The sequence below is a fragment of the Lagenorhynchus albirostris genome, chromosome 13, assembly GCF_949774975.1.
Source record: "Lagenorhynchus albirostris chromosome 13, mLagAlb1.1, whole genome shotgun sequence".
In the NCBI taxonomy this organism is placed as follows: Eukaryota; Metazoa; Chordata; class Mammalia; order Artiodactyla; family Delphinidae; genus Lagenorhynchus; species Lagenorhynchus albirostris.
Window position 1 is genome coordinate 4,823,417 of NC_083107.1, and position 20,923 is coordinate 4,844,339.

Here is a 20,923-nt window from a genome sequence, read left to right on the forward strand (position 1 = left end):
GAATAAGATGCAGTCCCTCAGAGCTCACAATCCTTATAATAGAGAAGACAAACATACAACCCCTAATTATATAAAGAAGTAATCGCTCAAGTTTTGAGCTCTATCCTCACTGAGTCAACCATGGTCAGAATTCACTCTCCACCACTGGAACAGTGTGAATGCTTCCATCGTGGAAGGTGAAACTCAATAATGCCAAAATGAACATTTGTTTACTTATTTATCATGTGAACAATAACTTTCTAGAAGTCTTATATTATTTTTTCTGTAAACACTCTATAGGGGAAACCAAATTATAATCAGATAATTGCTTACTGAGTAGAATGGGAATTACTAGTAAGAGTCAGATGCTGATAATATGAGTTATGTTGCCTTCTTTAGAATCGGGACAAACAAAAAGTGTGAGTGTTTGGATCATGGAAACCTCGTTCCTGGGTGGGGCTTGTGTGGGCGCAATCTCTGGGACTCTGTTTCTATGCTCTGATCTTGATCAGTCCCCTTTCTGATTGACTCATTCAAGACATACAAATATTTAATCATATTAAAGTTTACCCTGGACAGCTGAAGAGCCATTCTGTCCTTTTTCAGTAACTAGAACTGTCTCTATTGTAATCCGCTGCATTATTTTAGAGTTTTAATTCTCAGAAGGCTTTGATTTTTAGTTAAAAGTGAGCGGTGATATCTCACTAATAAGATTTTAATTAGTAATATTAGCAGCCAACATTTGAAAATTTTTGTCTTTCTAGCACCAAGAAGAACAATTCTGACCCAGCATGTACAATGGTTCACAGGTACAAAATAGACAAGAGCATCCTGGCTAAGCTGTAGTGGTCATAGGAGAGTGTTGAAGATGAAACTGGTGAGGGAGTCAGGAGCCCAATCATAGAAAACCATGAAAAGGGGAGGAGCATCTGAAGCTGTCTGTGCAAGGGACCAAGGTGTGCATATTTGCCTTGGAGCACAATCTGTCTGGTTGCTGTGTGGGAAAGGATTAAAATGGGGGCAATCCTAACGACTAGGGAACAATTTAGGAAGTTATTTCCACACACTAAGGCTGAATAGAACATGAACTAAGGCAGTACACTGGGGATAACCAGAAGGGAACAAAAAACAGTGATTTTAAGCAGTTCTAATTCACAGCCTTAGTGACAAATTTGGACTATGGAGAGGGAACAGGACCGGTATGGTCCCAGCTTAGGGATGCAAAAGTGTCCTTAGATAGGAGATGGAATGCAAAGAAAATACAGAAGAATGATCAGATTTGAGGTTAAGATTAAAAAGTGGCTCTAGACATGGTGAATCTGGTGAGTTGTGTGATGGGAATGTCTACATGGAATGTATGTTAGGTTGTTGGATGAAGTATCTGGAGATGGGAGAAAGGAGAGTTGGGAGCCATCTGTGTGCGATGGTCCTAGCCTTCCACCTGAATGCAATCAAAGCAAGAACTGAAGATGACCATGGCTGAAACTGGGAACCCCTAAAATCTAAGACCCAAACCCAGAGAATGAGAACACAGTAATGATTACTAAGGAAAAGCCAGGGGGTGGGGAGATAAAGAATGAGTAAGTTTCAGAAGGGAGAGAAGATGAAGCTCTCAGCTCATGGGCACGTCCAGCAGCGATGGACACCACAAGAGATCAAAATCAGGATCAGGATTGGAAATGAATGCTAAATTTAGCAGCTGGGAAGCCAGTAGTAACTCAGCAACTATAGATCCAGTATGGTGATAGGGCAGAAACCATTGTATTGAGGAGTAATTTGGAATTGAAAAAAAAAAGGAGACATTCCTGTTTTTCCAAATGTGGATACTTCAGAGTCTATGAGCATGGATGTTCTAACACCTGAACTTTCTCCTCTGGAACACCTCCAATCTCAAGGACCACCTCTACTCCTATGAGTCTTCAATTCTCTCTGCCACAAGCCAGATTTTGTCATTATCCAGAACTACTCTGTCCCTAAATTCTTAAAAATAAAAATATTCCATTCTGGGGGGGACCTTCCAGATGGTGGAGGAGTAAGACATGGAAATCACCTTCCTCCCCACAAATACATCAAAAATACACCTACATGTGGAATAACTCCTACAGAACAACTACTGAACGCTGGCAGAAGACCTCAGACTTCCAAAAAGGCAAGAAAATCCCCACATGCTTGGGTAGGGCAAAAGAGAAAAGAAAAAACAGAGACAAAAGAATAGGGACAGGACCTGCCCCTTGGAGAGGGAGCTGTGAAGGAGGAAAAGTTTCCACACACTAGGAAGCCCCTTCACTGGTGGAGACAGGGGGTGGCGGGGGGGAAGCTTTGGAGCCATGGAGGAGAGTGCAGCAATAGGGGTGCAGAGGGCAAAGCAGAGAGATTCCTGCACAGAGGACTGGTGCCAACCAGCACTCACCAGCCTGAGAGCCTTGTCTGTTCACCCGCCGGGGTGGGTGGGGGCTGGGAGCTGAGGCTCTAGCTTCGGAGGTCAGATCCCAGGGAGAGGACTGGGGTTGGCTGCGTGGACACAGCCTAAAGGCGGCTAGTGCACCACAGCTAGCCGGGAGGGAGGCCAGGAAAAATTCTGGAACTGCCTAAGAGGTGAGAGACCATTGTTTTGGGGTGTTTGAGGAAAGGGGATTCCTTCCCCGCTGCCCACAGAAGGCAGAGCACTGCCTAAATGAGCTCCAGAGACGGGCGCAAGCCACGGCTATCAGCATGGACACCAGAGACGAACATGAGATGCTAAGGCTGCTGCTGCCGCCACCAACAATCCTGTGTGCGAGCACAGGTCACTCTCCACACCACCACCACCACCACCACCACCCCCCGGGAGCCTGTGTAGCCTGCCACTGCCAGGGTTCCGTGATCCAGGGACAAGTATCCCAGGAGAACACATGGTGCGACTCAGGCTGTTGCAACGTTATGCTGGCCTCTGCTGCTGCAGGCTCGCCCCGCATTCCAATTATAACTACCTTACCCCTCCCTCCCCCTGGTCTGAGTGAGCAAGAGCTCCCTAATCAGCTGCTGCTTTAACTCAGTCCTCTCTGGGCGGGAACAGATGCCTGAAGGTGACCTACACGCAGAGATGGGGCCAAGACCAAAGCTGAGCCCTAGGAGCTGTGCGAACAAAGAAGAGAAAAGGAAATTTCTCTGTCCAGCCACAGGAGCAGCGGATTAAATCTCCACAATCAACTTGATGTACGCTGCGTCTGTGGAACACCTGAATAGACAACGAATCATCCCAAAATTGAGGGAGTGGACTTTGGGAGCAACTGTAAACTTGAGTTTTACTGTCTGTGACTGATTTGTTTCTGATTTTTATGTTTATCTTAGTTTAGTTTTTAGCCCTTGTTATCACTGGTGGACTTGTTTTATTGGTTTGGTGGCTCTCTCCTTTATTATTATTATTTTTTTTAATATTTTTATTCAAATAATTTTTTCATTTATTTATTTTTTTCTTCCTTTTTGTCTTACTTTTCTTCTGAGCTGTGTGGCTGACAGGGTCCTGCTGCTCCAGCCTGATGTCAGGCCTGAGCCGCTGTGGTGGGAATCCCCATAAGGTTAATAGCTGATCTTTCAGCAGAAACTCTACAAGCCAGAAGGGGGTGGCAGACATATTTAAAGTGATGAAACGGAAAAACTTACAACCGAGATTACTCTAACCAGCAAGAATCTCAATCAGATTTGATGGAGAAAACAAAACCTTTACAGACAAGCAAAAGTGAAGAGAATTCAACATCACCAAACCAGCTTTACAACACATGCTAAAGGAACTTCTCTAGGCGGGAAACACAAGAGAAGGGAAAGACCTACAAAAACAAACCAAGAACAATTAAGAAAATGGTAGTAAGAACACACACACTAATAATTACCTTAAGTGTAAATGGATTAAGTGCTCCAACCAAAAGACATACAGTCTGAATAGATACAAAAACAAGACCCATATATATCCTCTCTAAAAGAGACCCACTTCAGACCTAGGGACACATACAGACTGAAAGTGAGGGGATGGAAAAAGATATTCCATGCAAATGAAAATCAAAAGAAAGCTGGAGTAGGCAATTCTCATATCAGACAAAATAGACATTAAAATAAAGACTATTACAAGAGACAAATAAGGACACTACATAATGATCAAGGGATCAATACAAGAAGAAGATACAACAATTGTAAATATTTATGCACCCAACACAGAAGCACCTCAATACATAAGACAAATGCTAACAGCCATAAAAGGGGAAGTCGACAGTAACACAAAAATAGTAGGGGACTTTAACACCTCACTTACACCAATGGACACATCATCCAAAATGAAAATAAATAAGAAAACACAGCTTTAAATGACACATTAAACAAGATAGACTTAATTGATATTTATAGGACCTTCCATCCAAAAACAACAGAATACACTTTCTTCTCCAGTTCTCATGGAACATTCTCCAGGATTGATCATATCTTGGGTCACAAATCAAGCTGTGGTAAATTTAAGAAAATTGAAATCGTATCAAGCATCTTTTCTGACCACAATGCTATGAGACTAGATATAAATTACAGGAAAAAAACTGTAAAAAATACAAACACATGGAGGCTAAACAAGACACTACTAAATAACTAAGAGATCACTGAAGAAATCAAAGAGGACATCAAAAAATACCTAGAAACAAATGACAATGAAAACACGATGACCCAAAACCTATGGGATGTAGCAAAAGCAGTTCCAAAAGGGAAGTTTATAGCACTACAATCCTACCTCAAGAAACAAGAAAAATCTCAAATAAACAACCTAACCTTACACCTAAAGCAATCAGAGAAAGAAGAACAAAAAATACCCAAGGTTAGCAGAAGGAAAGAAATCATAAAGATCAGATCAGAAATAAATGAAAAAGAAATGAAGGAAACAGTTGCAAAGATCAATAAAACTAAAATCTGGTTCTTTGAGAAGATGAACAAAATTGATAAACCATTAGCCAGACTCATCAAGAAAAAAAGGAAGAAGACTCAAGTCAATAGACTTAGAAATGAAAAAGGACAAGTAACAACTGATACTACAGAAATACAAAGGATCATGAAAGATTACTACAAGCAACTATATGCTAGTAAAATGGACAACCTGGAAGAAATGGACAAATTCTTAGAAAAGCACAGCTTTCCGAGACTGAACCGGGAAGAAATAGAAAATATGAACAGACCAATCACAAGCACTAAAATTGAAACTGTGATTAAAAATCTTCCAACAAACAAAAGCTCTGGACCAGATGGCTTCACAGGAGAATTCTATCAAACATTTAGAGAAGAGCTAACACCTATCCTTCTCAAACTCTTCCAAAATACAGCAGAGGAAGGAACATACCCAAACTCATTCTATGAGGCCACCATCACCCTGATACTAAAACCAGACAAAGATGTCACACACACACAAAAGAAAACCACAGGCCACTATCACTGATGAACATAGATGCAAAAATCCTCAACAAAATACTAGCACATTAAAAGGGTCATACACCATGATCAAGTGGGTTCTATCCCAGGAATACAAAGATTCTTCTATATATGCAAATCAATCAATCAATGTGATACACCATATTAACAAACTGAAGGATAAAAATCATATGATCATCTCAGTAGATGCAGGAAAAATTTTTGACAAAATTCAACACCCATTTATAATAACTCTCCAGAAAGTAGGCATAGAGGGAACCTATCTCAGTATAATAAAGGCCATATATGACAAACCCACAGCCAACATCATTCTCAATGGTGAAAAACTGAAACCATTTCCTCTAAGGTCAGGAACAAGACAAGGTTGCCGACTCTCACCACTATTATTCAACAGAGTTTTGGAAGTTTTAGCCACAGCAATCAGAGAAGAAAAAGAAATAAAAGGAATCCAAATCAAAAAAGAAGTACAACGGTCACTGTTTGCAGATGACATGATACTATACATAGAGAATCCTAAAGATGCTACCAGAAAACTACTAGAGCTAATCAGTGAATTTGGTAAAGTTGCAAGATACAAAATTAATGCACAGAAATCTCTTGCATTCCTATACACTAATGATGAAAAATCTTAAAGAGAAATGTAGGAAACACTCCCACTTACCACTGCAACAAAAAGAATAAAATACCTAGGAATAAACCTACTTAAGGAGACAAAAGACCTGTATGCAGAAACTATAAGACACTGATGAAAGAAATTAAAGATGATACAGACAGATGGAGAAATATACCATGTTCTTGGATTGGAAGAATCAACATTGTGAAAATGACTATACTACCCAAAGCAATCTACAGATTCAGTGCAATCCCTATCAAACTACCAATGGCATTTTTCACAGAACTGGAACAAAAAATTTCACAATCTGTATGGAAACACAAAAGACCCCGAATAGCCAAAGCAATCTTGAGAAAGAAAAATGGAGCTGGAGGAATCAGGCTTCCTGGCTTCAGACTATACTACAAAGCTACAGTAATCAAGACAGTATGGTACTGGCACAAAAACAGAAATATAGATCAATGGAACAGGATAGAAAACCCAGATATAAACCCATGCACATATGGTTACCTTATCTTTGTCAAAGGAGGCAAGAATATACAATGGAGTAAAGACAGCCTCTTCAATAAGTGATGCTGGGAAAACTCGACAGCTACATGTAAAAGAAAGATATTAGAACACTTCCTAATGCTGTATACAAAAATAAATCATATGCCATCACGGCGAGGAGGAAATTATCAACAGAACCAAAAAGTATATAAGAATACACCTGTGAAATGCACCCTGTCTATGTGATAGATTTGTATTAATCTGCATGTTCATCAGTATCTCTGGGACAGTGACAGGTGAAAAGGAGACATCAGTCAGGGCCAAGTGCCTGAGGAAGAAGTACATGGGGGTGTGGAAGCAAGAGTCCAGCCTGATGAGCAGAGGATGAGCATGTTCTCCAGCACCGTGGTCAGGTACATGCCCAGGAACAGGGCAAAGAACACGCCCTGCTGCTCTGGAAGGGTGGGGAGCCCCAGGAGGAGGAACTCGGACACACTGCTGTGGTTCTCCCTCCTCATGCCATTCTTATCTCTGCTGGGAATGAATAGAAACTGGAAATGTCAGGAACTTAGACATACTGAGCATAGCAACTACCATATGGTCACATACTTTCTCCAAGTCGCTGTGTCACCGTACAGACAAATTCACTGCATTGCACTCACACGTTGGTGCCTCATCCAGTCTGGTGAGAACAGTGACATGTGATTTGTCTGAACACTGACACAGTCACTTGGAGACATCATTCAAACATCAATGGAAGAAACATCAATCAAACTCTTCAGCTGAAATCAGGAAGACCTCATTCTTTTTTTAATAGAGTGAAGACACTACGATAGACCTTAGGGGGAGAGTAATAAATAATACACAGTCCCTTCCGTGGCTTTATAGCCAGACAGCTTATGTGTATGTGTCTGTCTTGCACACACAAACACACACACACACCACTGAAAGCATTATTGGGAAAGTAATGTACCATGTACAGAATAAGTGCTGAACACATAAACTCACTTCTTATCATTAGAATGACAAGAAGGAAGGAAGGAAGGGAGGAAGAGCGGAGAAAAGGGAACATTATGGCAATCCCTCAGAAACTTAAACATAGAATTACCATATGATCCAGAAATTTCACTTCTGATAATATATCCAAAAGAACTGAAAGCAGGGGCCAAAGAGATATTTGTACATCCATGTTTAAAGCAGCATTATTCACAAGAGCCGAATGCTGGTAACAATCTGTGTCCATTGAAAAATGAATGGATAAACAAAATGTGGTCTATACATACAATGGAATATTATCCAGCCTTAAAAAGGAAAGAAATCCTGACACATGCTACAACACGGATGAACCTTGAAGCCATTATGCTAAGTAGAATCAGCCAGTCACAAAAGTGTAAATACTGTAAGATTCCACTTATATGAGATTCCTAGAATAGTCAAATTCATAGAGACAAAAAATAGAATGGTGGTTGCCAGGGGCTTGGGGGTGGGGAGGAAAATGAGGCGTTATTGTTCAGTGGGTACAGAGTTTCCATCTGGGAAGATAAAAAAGTTCTGGTTGTACAGCAAGGTGAATGTACTTAATGCCACAGAGCTGTACACTGAAAAATCATTGAAATGCTAAATTTTATGTTATACATATTTTAGCACAATAAAAAATTGTTAATTTAGAAAAAATATACCATTCTGATGATAATTTCTTATTATTCCACCTGTTTCTTTCTTTTATTTTAACTAAGTAATAATATCTAGTATTTATTTATTAAGTAATTACTATGTACCCACACTGAACTAAGGGCTTAGTGGATAGATTATTTCAATTACTCTTCCAAACAATTCTATGAGGCCATGTCTCCCAGACTGGATTTGTTTCGGAAAAAAAAAAAATTCTAGCTCTTTTAAGCAGAAAAGGATTTAAAACAGAACCTTAGGTGCTGAAGCACAATGCAGAACGAGTTCGCATGACAGCTGCTTCCTCCACCACCATCCTGATGGTGGGAATCGAGACTTTGAGATATACCACCTGCAAGTCAGGGACCAGGAGTTGCCACTTACACAACTGCAGCAAGTGAAGTCCCAGCACGTTTGCTGGAGCCACAACAACAATAAGTCAGAAGACATGCCTACTGCTTCTCAGCTCCCACGAAGCTGGAGACTGGGCCCTGGAACACTGCGGCAGAAAGCCCACGTCCAGTAGAAAAGCAGATCACCATACTCACTTTAGCTTTTCAGTGAAGCCAGCTGGAGAAACTGTACCACATCCAGAACCTTAGCTATAGGTTAGGAAAACGTAGGGTGTGGTTCTGGGTGCTTTGTTCTTATTTTTTTATCAATAGCCTTGCAAGCTCTATAATATGAAGAGCCTCCCCGTGGATGGGGAGCCTGTACCCACCACGTCCATCATGTGATATGGTGAACTTTCTAGCTATCCAGCCCATTTTTCCATCTTAACCTGGATCAGTCCTTGGACCCCTCTAATTTCTCCTAATCACCGGTATCCTTCAGGCATCATTTCCTTTCCTGTCCCACCTAGACTCACGTGGCCATCACTTGAATGATCTCCTTTTAAGTCCTCAAGTCAAGGATTAAGGAAACCCTTCATCCTTCCAGTGTATTTATCCAGAGAAACCCCATGCTGAGTTCATCCTGCCATCCCTCTCCTACAACCCTACAACCGGATGAGCACGACAGGAGCTAAACACACAAACATAAACAAATCCATGGTCCTCACCGTAGAAAGTCTTTGCATCTCCTTCAACTCTCTCTCCCACCTGCTCGCCTGTCTGCTCTTTCACACTCTCCACATCACATCTCCTTCCACTTGACAGGGACAATCGGGGGCAGCAGGAATGAGTTCCCTCCCCCTGCTCACCCTCCCCTTCCCCCCCATTCTATCCGTTCTACTTCACATGCTCTCTTGATGATCCCCACTTCCTAACTCAATTTCTGAAATAGCCTAATGATCAACGTGGCACCATACTCAAGCCCTTCCAGCTGATTCACCACATGAGGATTTCACTGAAAGCATGCCCATCGACAGGTGAATGAATAAAGAAGACGTGGTACATATATACAATGGAATACTACTCAGCCATTAAAAAATGTCATTTGTAGCAAATGGATGGACCTAGAGATTATCATGCCGAGTGAAGTAAGTCAGACAGAGAAAGACAAATATTGTATGCTATCATTTATATGTGGAATCTAAAACATGATACAACCAAACTTATTTACAAAACAGAAAGAGACTCACAGACATAGAAAACAAACTTATGGTTACCAAAGGGGAAAGAGGGGTGGGGAGGTGGGGGGAGGGATGAATTAGGAGTTTGGGACTAGCGGATACAAACGATCATATATAAAAGAGATACACAAAGTCCTACTGTAGAGCACAGGGAACCATATTCAATATTCTGTAATAAACCATAATGGGAAAGAAAAAAATTAGAATAAAATAAAATACACGATAAGGGCATTCATTGCCACTTTCCTTGTGAGAGGGGAAAACAGAAACAAGCTAAATGAATGTGAAATACATAACAGAGAGGACTGACAAAGGCAAAAATTGGTGCTTTGAAAGGAGTAATAGAACTGACTGCAAATCTTTTATAAGACTAATCAAGTGAGAAGGAGAAAGAGAGTGTGTGTGTGTGAGAGAGAAAGAGAGACAGAGACAGAGAGAAACATATTGTAATGGGGATAAAAGATGAACCTTACTACAGAAGCAGACATTAAAAGCAGAGAAATGATAAACCATTTCATGCCAGAGCCTTTGAAACGTTTAATGAAATGAACAATTTCCTAGAAAACCATCCTACAAAAACCCATTCAAGAATAAATAAGAAATTTGTATAATCCTATCACCGTTAAAGAAATTGAAACTGTACATAGAAACCTTCCCACAAAGAGTACTCATGACCCAGATGGTTGTACTGGCAAATGCTAACAAGCAGAGCTGGGAGAGAACTAATTCAGATATTAAATACCTCGTCTGTGCACCTCTGTGCCAAGGATTATGCCTTTGCCATTATTGTCTGCCAGTGCAATCAAGCAAAGAGAAGGTTTGCAGGTGAAAACACAAGGTGCAGGAAGGTGAGTATAGGATGCCCTGTTTCCATAAAAAAAGAAAGGACTAGGAGGTATAGTTTTATCTGCTTGCATGGCATTACACAAGAATAATGCAAGGTCTGCAAGAAACCAATTACAGTAGCCACATGTCATGGAAGGTGAGATGGGCCTGCGCAAATATGAATCAGGAGTGGGAAGGGGACTTTCCGGGGCATGCCTTCTGATACTTCGTGATTCCTGAACCCTATGTGTGTACTACCCATTCAAAGAAACTACTTATCAATCTTAATTAAAAAGAATAACGAAGGATAGTCTGAAAAGTAAGAATAATTGGAGGAGGGGTGGATTCCAACAATAAGCTATGACCAAGCTCTAATAACTACAAATTAAAAAAATAAGTAATTAACAGCATTAAATTATCCATAGCAATTAGCTAACAAATCTTACGTACACAAATCTCTCTCTTTACCAGTTCTGCTTCAAAAGGTACAGCTTAAACTAAAAAAACAAGTAGGTTTTAAAGAAGAGGAAGGAAAATATCAATAGGAAATTTTTTTTGTTTTACCTTATACCACTTTACTGAATCCAAATGAAAACTGTCTGGGAAGTTCAGAGGACATATAAGAATGTCATCTCTTCCAACGTATAAAATCTGTTTGTACTCATCTGGCATATGCGGTTGACTGTTTCCAGAAGTACCACACCAATGTTTTTTAAATACAGTGAGGTTGACTTGCATCCTGGGACAGGTGTTTGTATCACTGTAAGAAAACAACAGATTGAAACCTCATAAACTCAAACAGTCACAAAACCAAATAATTCTGTTTATCTCCAAATATTTCCAAATCCTCTTCCAAGCACTGTGGAAACCCTCTGCCTCAAACAAGACAGCATACATCTCACAAGTCATTCATTACGAAAGGAAAAAAGATGTATTTGGATGGTGGAAACACGGGAGGACATCTTAACCAAATGGTCAAAATGAACATCACCAAGCAGGGACACGCGGATGCTAGGTGTCTCCGAGTGTGCTGTCTGAAGAGAATGCAAACCACTTCCATAGCATTCCAGCCAAGAAGGCTCAGCCTGAACCGATTCATGAAGAAATATCTGGCAAACCCAAATTAAGAGATACAATATAAAATAATTGTCTGTACTTCTTAAAAATGTCAATGTCACACACACAAAACAGGCTGAAGATCTGTTCCAGATGAAAAGAGATTAAAAGTACATGACAACCAAATGCAATGCAGTGATCTTGGATTCAATCTTCCACAGGAAAAGGAAGAAAAACATTTATAAAAGTCATCATTGAGAAGATTGAGAAAATTAGAATACAAATTGGTTACTAGATAAAGTATTGTGTGATGGTTAAATTTCCTGAATGTGATAACTATTCTGTGATGATGTAAGAGAATATTCTTGCTGAGAGGAAAGACACATTGAAATATTAAGGGGTAAAGGGACCTGATGCATACAACTGAGATGATTTGGAATAAAATGGTTTAGAAAAAATACCGTGTGTAACATACACAGGTGATGATGGGGAAAATGTGGCAAAATGTTAAATAATAGAAATCTAGATAAAGGGTAGGCAGGAGCCCTTTATACAATTCTTGCAAATGTGATATGAATTTGAATTATTTCAAAGTAAAAATATACAGTTTACTAAACATGTATCATATCTATATATTAAAGATTTGTGAGAATTCATGTTTATTTTCTTCCATGACAGACAGTATTGATGTCTACATTCTAGGAAAGATTATTTTGCCCCATTTCACAGCTCCCATATTTAAATATTTTAAATCCAGCCTGTGATCCAGCAATCCCACTCCTGGGTATATATCTGGAGAAAACCATAATTCAAAAAGATCCATGCACCCCAGTGTTCATTGCAGCACTATTTACAAAAGCCAAGACATGAAAGCAACCTAAATGTCCATCAACAGAGAAACAGATAAAGAAGATGTGCTATATATATATATATATATACACACACACACACACACACACACACACACACACACACACACACACACACAATGGAATATTATTCAGCCATAAAAAACAATGAAATAATGCCATTTGCAGCAACATGGATGGACCTAGAGATTATCATACTAAATGAAGTAAATCATACAAAGATAAATATCACATGATAGCGCTTATATGCAGAATCTAAAAAAATGATACAAATGAACTTATTTACAAAACAGAAATAGAGTTACAGATGTAGAAAACAATCTTATGGTTACCAGGGGAAAGCGGGGGAGAGGGATAAATTGGGAGATTGGGATTGACATATACACACTACTATATATAAAATAGATAACTAATAAAGACCTACTGTATAGCACAGGGAACTCTCTACTCAATACTATGTAATGACCTATATGGGAAAAGAGTCTAAAAAAGAGTGGACATACGTATGACTGATTTACTTTGCTGTACAGCAGAAAGTAACACAACATTGTAAATCAATTACACCCCAATAAAGATAAATAAAAACGAAGTCCCAGTTAGAATAAAAAATAAATAAATCCAGCCTGGACGTTCAGACAGATTTGTGCGGCATACGATCTCCAACTCTGGTTAGTGAATAACCTGGAGGAAAGAGGAGAGCAGACCCCCTCAAGACGTCAGCAGCCGGGCTGCAGAGTGAGTGAAATTTTGGGGAAGGGGCTACTGGCACTTCCACCTGTGCCACTGAGTAACCATGTACTTCGAGTCAATCACACGGAAATGAGGAATCTGGCAGGAATCAGAGAAGGTCATGGCCATCCTGAAACACAGAAAGAGGCTGGCAAATACCGAGGAACCGCAAGAGAGGGAGGATGCAGCTATGTTCCTGGAGTACCTACTTCACACATGATCTGGGGTCATTTTAACTTCTACCCTATCTGGCTGGCATTACTCCCACTTTACAGATAAGAAAGCCAAGGCTCGTGGAGGTCAAATAACTCATGAAGGTCATGCACATTAGCGAAGGGGGATAACAAAATTGGGGCCCTCAGCCAAAATGTGGTCCACAGATGTGTTTTAATTAGGACACATGCACAAAGCTTATTGGAAAGTTAACCACACACACACCCATACAGACACATTCCAATTTCCAGGTTACCTTGAAATTTTGGAAGATGGACTTGAACTGCTGCATAGACTGCCACCTTTGGTGTGACATACGCTTTCTGGCTCACCACAGTGCCAACCAGGCTCAACTATCTCCCACCAGACCTTTGTCACTTACTTACATTACTAGCATAAGGCTTAGCATGGGGTCTAGAACATACTGGGTGCTTGGTCACTGTTAAATTCCTATAGCAGAACCCTTACAAAAAGTGCTTGAAGAAGGCTTATACCTATCTGGATGTACCACCTGTCGCAAAAACTTCTGGCATTCCAAGAAAGAAGGCAGCAATCATGTTGGAATTAAACAGGCTTTGTAAGCTGGCCTTGGACATCATCTCAATAGGAAAAGATGCATTTCACGGTCCAGCAACTGATTTACAAATCTGTTCTGCTTAAAAGTCTGTTCATTGAAACCACCTCGTAACAATTACAAAACTATATTCTTCTCATTGTTTTCTACATTGATTAAGAGTTTATCAAGAGTTTTTCTAAAAGAATTATATATTATATAAATATTATACATATTATATATAAATATATATATATATATATATATATATATAAATGAGAGAGACAGTTCTCATGAATGAGGAACTTACTTTGTATCACAGTAGTAGATCCCAGAGTCCTCCCCTTTCACAGGGAGAAACAAAATCCAGTTTTGGTCCTGGTGGATTCGAGACTGTATGTTTTTGGATACTGGGATTTTTCTAGGATATTTATACCATGTTGCATCTACCTTCCCAGATGTTGGCAGAGGGTATATGCAGTGAAAAGCCGTAGGCTGGCCCACTGACACAGTATCCTGCATACTCACGTCCTCGCAAGCATCTAGGGAAAGAAAGGAAAAAAATAATCACAACCGAGAGCGCTAGTGTTGGTTATGATTAGTTTCCACAAACACCTCGATTTTCTTGCTGATTTGAAATTTTATGTGAGAGTTTTCTCAGTATGGGAGTTGCTGATGTGAAAGCATGACCCGAAGTCCTTCACATCTGTCCATAAGAGGGAATTTACTCGGTCCTCCCCCTCAACAAGTGATCTCCCCATTTGGAATGAGTCCCCTCTTTCCCTTCTAAGACCCTCAATTCCTTCATCTTCCTCCTTCAGTGTAAACGTTCCTATTCTGAGCCCCACTTGACCTGTTTTCCTTCTGCTCTGCTACCCGGTTAATTCGTCCGTCCCCAATAAAAGGTGTAAGTATCTCCTCCCCCAAAGGATTGTTAAACAATTCCGCTAGCTTTAAAGTTCGTTTCTAACAAATTGCTTAGTGTTTCTTGGAAGTAATTTGTTCCGTGGCTGGTTTCTTTGCTATTACCTTGGGTCTAACATGTCCGTTTGTCATATAAAGTAGACGGTATTATAGATCTATTTGAGCATTTTAACTCGAGCCTTGACTTGCAAATTTGCCCATCTCCTACCCCTCTTCAAGTCACTTCAAAGCTCGAAGGGGATGCTTGGGGCTGAGCGTCTCCCGCGGGATTTTGCCTGGACCCCTGGGGCGAGTGTCACCGGCCAGGCTCCGGTCTCACTTGATCCCCCAGGAGGTCTGCACAGGGGCTCGCCCAGAGCGGCAGGGTGGCAGGGAGGGAGGGGGGCCACTGAGACCCGAACCAACCGAACGTACCTGCTCTGATAAATCGTGGAAGAGCGGTGGACACGACGCAGAGCAGCAACAACGGCATTCCCCTACAGGCTGCGAGGAAGAAAGAGGGAGGCGTGGAAAGGGGCGCAGAGGGCGGAGCGCGCCCTCCCCCGGCACGAGGCCAGGGTTCTGCGACCTCTGAATCTCAGAGATCCCAGCTAGGCTTTTGACCTTTCCTGCTCCATGAGGAGACCTCCAACTTTGGCCCCAGATGTATCCGGACGCGCCCCCAAAGACGGCTCCCTCCCTTGCCCCACCCTTGCTCCGAGCGCCCACCTCTAGAATCCGGGGGGAGAGGCATCAGTGGGAGGGGTCGGGAGGGGCCGGAGGCGCAGTGTGGGCATCGGGGCGGGTACCCTCTTCCAGGCTGCCCGGTCGCCTCCTTTGGGGGCGCAGGGACATCCCCTTCTGCCACGCAGCTCGCCGCCCGGCCTGCCTCAGCCCGCGGCCCCCGTTCCCCGTGGTGGCGCCCGAGTGCCCACCGTGCGTCGCGCGTAGCCTTCCCTGCGCGTCCTTGGCCTCAGGTTCCTCCTGGGCCTGGCCGTCTAAACGGAAACCTGCTCACTCGGGAGAAGGCAGCTTAGGCCTATATGGCAAAGGCCGGCAGGAAAAGAGGGAGGAAGACGGGCCGGCAGTGGACGCGGGCTCCACACCTTCTTCCACAGATGGAGTCCGCTCCCCCAAGGTCGCCCAGCCGGTCAGGGGCCGCCCGGGAGTCCCGATCGCCGCCCCCGCCCAGTCGCGCACATTTTTGCCACCTCCTCGTCCCGCCCGCGCCCTGCTCAGCTGCAGACTCCGCGAGCCGGATGTGTACCTGCAGAACTGGATCGGAGCGCGCAGGAACTCGTAGAAAGTGGAGACTGACAGCCCGGGACTGAGTCCTGTCGTGGCATTTCCGTACCAGGCTAGTTCCTCACTACGATGGGCGGGGCAGCCCTACCTTCCCGGTGCTAGCTTAGGAAGGAGCGTGCCATCGCACTAGGAAGTGGGTTCGAAGGCTTTGTGCCGGATTTTCTGGCAGCTAAGAAGTTCCTCCATCCCCATTAATTGTCTGCTGAAATCTATTCCAAATTGTGCCACCAAATGAACTATTCCTTCCTTTCCGAACTCCATTCGAGCGGTTATTACATGCCCTGCATTGGCCTGTATAGAATGCCCCCGGAGTAGACACCGACCCAGATGGCTTTTAAGTAATATTATTTATCTGCCTGGGTCGTGCTGTTAACTTCTGTAAAGCAGACATCCCACGGGGATCCTCAAATACCCGGAGCAGGAAAACTGTCCCTGTCTGAAACTTCCAACTCTGACAACATCAACAGGGACTTGTTGCCCTGGCCATCAGGAGACACCCAGAGACATCCCGGAGGACACTGAGACTTAGAAAAAAATAGAAAATGTAATCTCCATTCAACAGATTTCTGGCCAAGCTATTTCTGGTGGTCCTTGTGGGATTCCCAACAGCGAGAAAAGCAGCCATTAGCAGTAAGGGGAGATGACAGCAAAGCTTTCTGTGACCAGCTGGAAGCCAGTGGTTTGCAAATTTCTACACTCTTAAAAATTATTGAGGATTCCAAAGTGGTTTTGTTTATGTGGTTTATATCTGTCGATATTTACTATGTTAGAAATTAAACTGGAAAGTGTTTGAAACATTTATTTTCTTATTTACTTAAAATAACCATAAACTCTCTACACATTAATATAAATATCATACATTTTATGAAAAATAACTCTACTTTTCAAAACAGACTTATTGAGACAAGTGGTATTGTTCTACACACCTCTACATACCCATACTTAGTGTTTGGAAATCTCTTATTTAGTGTTTAATTTAACAGAAGACAGTTGGATTCTCATATCCAGTCTCTTATGATGTTACATGTCATGTAGCCTCTGAGAAAGTCCACTGTCCACTGGTGAGGGAATGAGAGTAAAAAAGACAGAGAAGGTCTTAATATTACGATGAAAATGGTTTTGGTTTCAGGGATCTTTTTAAAAGACCTCAGGGCGCCCTAGGGCTCTCTACTCTGAGGCCCCCTTGGTAAGCCAGAAGTGGAGATCTTTATTACTTTTCCCCTGGCATCAGCATTAAGTGAGGTTCCTCTGTACGTATACGTTTTGCAAGGTTTATGCCCCCAAACTAGCATTACTATAAAAGATATCAAGTGACTCGCATACAGAACTATTGTTATAAGCAGTGTTGAAAGTTATTCCTAAATCTTTTTTGTTGTCTTGTTCAGTTTCTACCTTATAAATAGAGGAATCTGTGTCCTATCCTGTTTTGTATAGTTTGAGGGAAAACTTGCATGCCAAGTCCAATCAGTATAGTTGCTCCAAAGCTTAGGAAGTTAAGACGGGCATGCCAGCCCTCCTGCACGCCTCCCTCTGATGGGACACGGCTGACACTTCCCTTTGTCGGTGAGGCTATGGTTGCGAAACTTGCACTTCCAGAGATGGTTTCTGTACCAAATGTGTTTCCCGGTACTGGCGGAATGAACTCCTTGGCTCTGAGGGCAGAACTGACTTGGGGATTGCAACCTTTGCAATTAAAAACAATAGAAAATCAAAACCTTTACTGCAGGTTCTCAACTACTCTGAAAAATCAGAGAAACTGGAGAACATTGTTTGCTAATGAGAAAGGGGAAGGAAGGAATCCAAACAGGTTTGCTTTGTTATGGCGACGAGAAATGCTGCTTTATGCCGAAACTTCCTCAATTCATTCACTTTATTCTTCCTCTCTGATTTTCACTTTTTAAATTTTCTATTTAATGGGTGTCAGCAATAGTTAACAGCTAAATAATTCAATAAGTCATAAGTCATATAAGCAAGACCCAGCCTCACAAATCATAATTACCAAGTTTCCTGTGTACATCTCTCCCACCCTCCAGACTCACCAACCTAAACTTGTTTATCATTCTGACGTGTGTGTGTGTGTTGTGTGTGTGTCTTCCTTAAGCAATATATTGTTGTGTAGGGTTTTTTAGCGTTTATATAAAACGTACTATATACTTATGCAACGTTTTATTTCATTCAATATTATATTTGTGACATTCAAATATTTTGAGAAGTGTAATTCTAGTTCACTATATTGTATTCTATTGTATGAATATTCCACAATTTATGTATCTATCTCCTTTGGATATTTAAGTTGGATATTTAAATATCAAATTTATGTTTTGCTTTAAAAATAGTGCTGCTGTGAAGATTTTTGTAATGTCCTCTTGTGTGGGTTTTTTTTTTGGTGTGTGTGTGGTACGCGGGCCTCTCACTGTTGTGGCCTCTCCCGTTGCAGAGCACAGGCTCCGGACGCGCAGGCTCAGCGGCCATAGCTCACGGGCCTAGCCGCTCCGCGGCATGTGGGATCTTCCCGGACCGGGACACGAACCCGTGTCCCCTGCGTCGGCAGGCAGACTCTCAACCACTGCGCCACCAGGGAAGCCCTTGTGTGGGTTTTTGAGAGATTGTCCAGTGAGTGAAAATGCAGGATCACTGGGTAGATGCATCTTCAACTATACTAGGAAACCCTGATTTTCTCCACATTTGATATTTTTTGGAGGGTAAGTATGTCATTGCTTCATGTTCTTGCCAATATTTGGTATGTCAGACTTTTATATTTTGCCAGCTTCTGCCAGTCCAATGATGGGAAAGCTATGTGTGCATTTATTTTACAATTCTCTAATTACTAAGAAGGTGGAACATCTTTGCCTATGTTCATCCTGTGTCCTCTGTGTGGAATAACTTCTCATGTTTTTCCCATTTTACCCAGCTGGTTGTTTGTCTTCCTCTCATCGATTTGTAGAGAACTTATTAACTTCTACCTCTGATGTTTCATGTGGTTACCTTCAAAGTGAAGCACAGGTGTACCTCACTGTTCTCTCCCTGACAGGGAGCTCAAACCCAGCAGCACCCTTTATCTATAAAATAGCGATGATTAGACCCACTTTTCAGAGGTGACATTTGTAAATCCTCTTTTGCAGAGTGCCTGACAATAATAGAAACTTGATGAGCACAGAGTTTGTTACCATCATGTTATGACTAATTCTTCCTTGCCACAGTATTTAATATTGCAGATAGCTTTGCAGTGAGAATATCCTTAGATATTCATGCCATTAGTCACAAGCCATAGGTAATGGACTCTTTCAATTTTTTTTTTCTCATGAGCTGAAACAATTCCTCTACCAATTCATTACCTCATCCTGAGAGCAGGTGTGAAGCAATGCTCTGAGTGCGACGGATGCATTGCTCAGTTCGAACTAGTTGAATTTTACCCTCAATTGATTTGATCTTCAGACGAGGATGTGATGTACATTCAGAAGAGTAGCAGGGCAATACATTTTATTAAAGATTTCATATACGAATGTATATATAATATAATGCATAGTAATATTATTTGTTCTAACTAACTAGCTGATCATTTCCCATTGAACATAACCTGCAGTTAGTTTCCCAGTAAGAATGAGGTGATGTGGCAGGTGTAGGCCGATGTCAGTGGACATGCACGTATGGAGACCCATTTGGGATGCATTAGAGGGTCTCTCTGTTCCTTCTTCACATCAGTCTATCTTAAATCAAATTCGGAGAATCACGACATCACAGGGTTGGAATAGGACCTAAGGTCTGGCTATCACTTGAGCAGAGTAATGAGCACCCTCCTACACATGGGGCAATAATTAACACTTTTCAGGCCTCACAGCTTACGTGCGTGCGCACACACACACACACAAAACAGCCGTAATCGCAACCCCCAACCCAGCCAGCACCGGTCTACTTGGCTCTGGACAGCATCTCTCTAGAGACATCCCACCCACAAGTCACCCATCTTAATCTCACACCCAGTGTTCAGATATCTTCATATTCTTGCCAAGAGTTTATTCAGATCAGGCTTGAGGGAACTCATTCCCTCCAAGGCAGCCTATTCCAAATTGTAGGCCTACCAGCCAATCCCTCCTTCCTAACAGGAAGAGGAAACCTCAGCCATGTAGGGATTCTTGTTCCATCCTTCGGATCCATAGAAAGAAGAATGCAGTCTTCCACATCGCCACACATGCCATGTCACCAGAACTCCTGCAACCACTGAGCTCTCCAGACCTAGTGCCTGAAATCAGGGCCTCCAGCAGCCCGCAAGTCAACTAAGCTGCTGACCTCTCGAACGTGGAGGACGTGGGACCTTCATCCCTGACATTCTAAGTGTTAGGCTTGTGTTAGCAACACAAATTAGAAGGGATGGTGGTCTGCTTGGGCTTGTACGTGTTTGTTTTGCTTTGGTTTTGCTCATTCATTCATTCTGGGGTTACTGCACCCCAACATCCTAAATGTTTTTTTTTTCACCTTTGTAGCCACTAAGCATATTTTTTCCACCAGGGTTTAGGCATGTTCCTTATTGCAAGCGAAGGGTCTTACATTTATCCTTAGTCAATGTCATCTGGTAAAAGATGGTTGGTTAAAGAGGTCATTTATCTGGGAGGCAAAACATCTGGGCTCCCTTCTCAGCCCTCTTGCTAACTAGCTGAGAATTGTAACAAATCTGGGGGCAAGGGCTGCCCCCTACAGGTACAGTGAATGTTGAC

General features: G+C 42.0%; 1 protein-coding gene across 5 annotated transcripts in view; it reads right to left on the reverse strand.

Annotated features, from left to right (window-relative positions):
* The window catches only part of IL1RL2 (interleukin 1 receptor like 2), a 49,371-nt gene extending 33,256 nt beyond the window's left edge, over window positions 1-16,115 (reverse strand). For 3 of the 5 annotated variants that reach the window (XM_060169639.1, XM_060169640.1, XM_060169636.1), the window contains exons 1-4: window positions 15,636-15,671; window positions 15,342-15,410; window positions 14,314-14,545; window positions 11,148-11,343 (exon numbers count right to left, since the gene is read on the reverse strand). In XM_060169639.1, coding sequence (XP_060025622.1) covers window positions 11,148-11,343; window positions 14,314-14,545; window positions 15,342-15,410; window positions 15,636-15,660 — 522 coding nt within the window. In that variant the 5' untranslated portion in view covers window positions 15,661-15,671. Of the gene's footprint in view, window positions 1-11,147; window positions 11,344-14,313; window positions 14,546-15,341; window positions 15,411-15,635; window positions 15,672-15,841 lie in introns of those variants that run through there. The other 2 variants (XM_060169638.1, XM_060169637.1) reach the window with 2 other exon arrangements.
* Window positions 16,116-20,923: the final 4,808 nt, after the last annotated feature.